The 2,100-nt window shown below is 37.2% G+C and overlaps 1 protein-coding gene across 1 annotated transcript; it reads left to right on the forward strand.

The window, feature by feature from the left end:
• Positions 1 to 595: 595 nt before the first annotated feature.
• Positions 596 to 2,096, forward strand: LOC109863457 (endoplasmic reticulum aminopeptidase 1-like; the record flags this gene model as incomplete). The annotated part of the gene is made up of 3 exons (XM_020443727.1): positions 596 to 1,053; positions 1,327 to 1,815; positions 1,964 to 2,096. Coding segments are annotated over exons 1-3 (1,080 nt in total), but the record flags the coding sequence as incomplete, so codon positions are not given.
• Between the last annotated feature and the right edge of the window lie 4 nt (positions 2,097 to 2,100).

The raw sequence follows: 2,100 nt of genomic DNA on the forward strand, positions 1-2,100 counted from the left end.
TTGATAAAATAAATAAATCTAAAATATTCGTACGACATGTGAGTCAAGAGTTCTAAGAATACTTTTCTGTACCGTAAAATAAAACTTTTGAATAAAACTGTCGCGCAATACTACCTCAATAAACGATTCATGCAAAAGACGTCGCCGTTTGCAACAATAACGAANGACAAATGTATATTTAAACGTCCGAGTGAACACTTCTTGCGTTACAGTTCCAGTGACCGAGCTGAACAACATAACTAGAAGACCAGATTTATTTTGTACTTTACAAGTACGAAAGCCTACAAGTGCAAAGATAATAGTTACAGATTGTTACATTACGGTTAAGTTAGTTACATGTGAGCGCACAATTGTAACACGCCGTTACAGAGAAAATATTATACCTACTTTTTTTTCAGATTATTCGCACAAGTATATTGCAGAGCATAAAACGACACCGTGTCAAATGTATCAGCATCAATCGGAAGCTATAATTGTCAATGTGAAAAATCTAACACTGTTGCAGTCGTTTAAAATTACAAACCGACTTAAAAATTCACTATAGTGATTTTTTTGATAATTCTGTTATACGTCATCGTTCCTTCAAGATAATGCCATGGCGGATTTACGGCTATTACTAAGTGTATTGATATTTACTGCTGGAACTACATTTTCCGTTGCCGAAGATTCGGAAAATGTAACATACAGTTACCGTTTACCGGACGACGTAATCCCCGTTCATTATAACATTAAGTTAATATCACGTATTGAAGAGGGTAATTTCACTTTTGAAGGTGAATCCACTATAGTTGTCAAGACTCTTCGAACAACTCGAACTTTAAGTTTGCACGCGCTAGACTTGTCAATCGACAAAGCCGCGACAACGTTGATCAGCAGCAATGGAAACAATTACACGCCGAAGCATCATATCTACGACACTTTGACATCCATTCTAGCTATTCGTTTCGATACTGAGCTACCGCCGGACATTTATCATCTAAATTTGAAATTTGTCGGTGTTCTGGATGATAATTTTAATGGTTTCTATAGATCATCGTATACTATACTGATGACGTAAACAAAGTGAGAGTATAACTTTAATGTTTTTAATCAGTGTTGACTGTGGACATTTTATATTCTTTTCACTAACAAACACATGCATGTATCTGAGAGAAATGTCATCTATTTAGCAATCATGTTGTGTCGCGACAAAAATAAAAGTTACTTAAATACTGTTTTTTGGAATATTTATAAACCGCATTTAGGCGCTATATAAATATTTTATTGTTTTTGTCGCATATATTGAATAGTTCTTGTTATCAAAACTTTGGCGTGAAAATGTAGCAGGTGGTCCCGCAGGTGGTTGGCCGGAACGAACTTTCATCCAACATCGGCCCGTCGAGCGTTTCCCTGCTGGGACGAGCCAGCCTTGAAAGCTACCTTTAACATCTCCATAAAACACAACCGGAATTACACGGCTTTGTCGAATATGCCGATGCAGAAGCAAACGGACGACGGGAATGAAGACGGCATGATATGGACGCACTTCGAGACGACTCCAATTATATCCACATATCTAATTGCATTTGTTGTGTCTGATTTTGTTCGTTGTTCTGACGCAAACGACACTATTACTATGTGGTGCTCCCCCGATTTTGAGCCACAGGAGATTGCAAAACGCACAATGCAAGAAGTTGCCGCAAAGGCCGGCCAAATTTTGACGACGTACACCAACAGTTCCAACAAAATTTCGAAATGGGATCACGTTTGGATACCGTTTTTGTTACATTTCAAAAGAGAGGCCCATGTTACCACCTTGGGACTCACCACTTACAGGTAACAAAAAATATAAAATTTTACTATCAAAATTGTCAGGCTTATTATGGTTTTATATAACAACAAAAAGTAAATGCAATATGTAAACACAGCGTACCTATGAAAGAAAATTGCAATAATGTGACTGTATATTTTATGAAACATTTAGTTTCAACTTCTGGCCAATTTATGAAGGACCCATGTTTCTAGCAAAATATGTAACAAATGCAATGGCACAGCAATGGATTGGTTGCGTAGTCAGTCCTTTATGGTGGACTGAAAAGTGGTTAAACGATGGACTTGTAG

This window comes from Pseudomyrmex gracilis, unplaced genomic scaffold (genome assembly GCF_002006095.1).
Source record: "Pseudomyrmex gracilis isolate BER0280 unplaced genomic scaffold, ASM200609v1 scaffold_5131, whole genome shotgun sequence".
NCBI lineage: Eukaryota > Metazoa > Arthropoda > Insecta > Hymenoptera > Formicidae > Pseudomyrmex > Pseudomyrmex gracilis.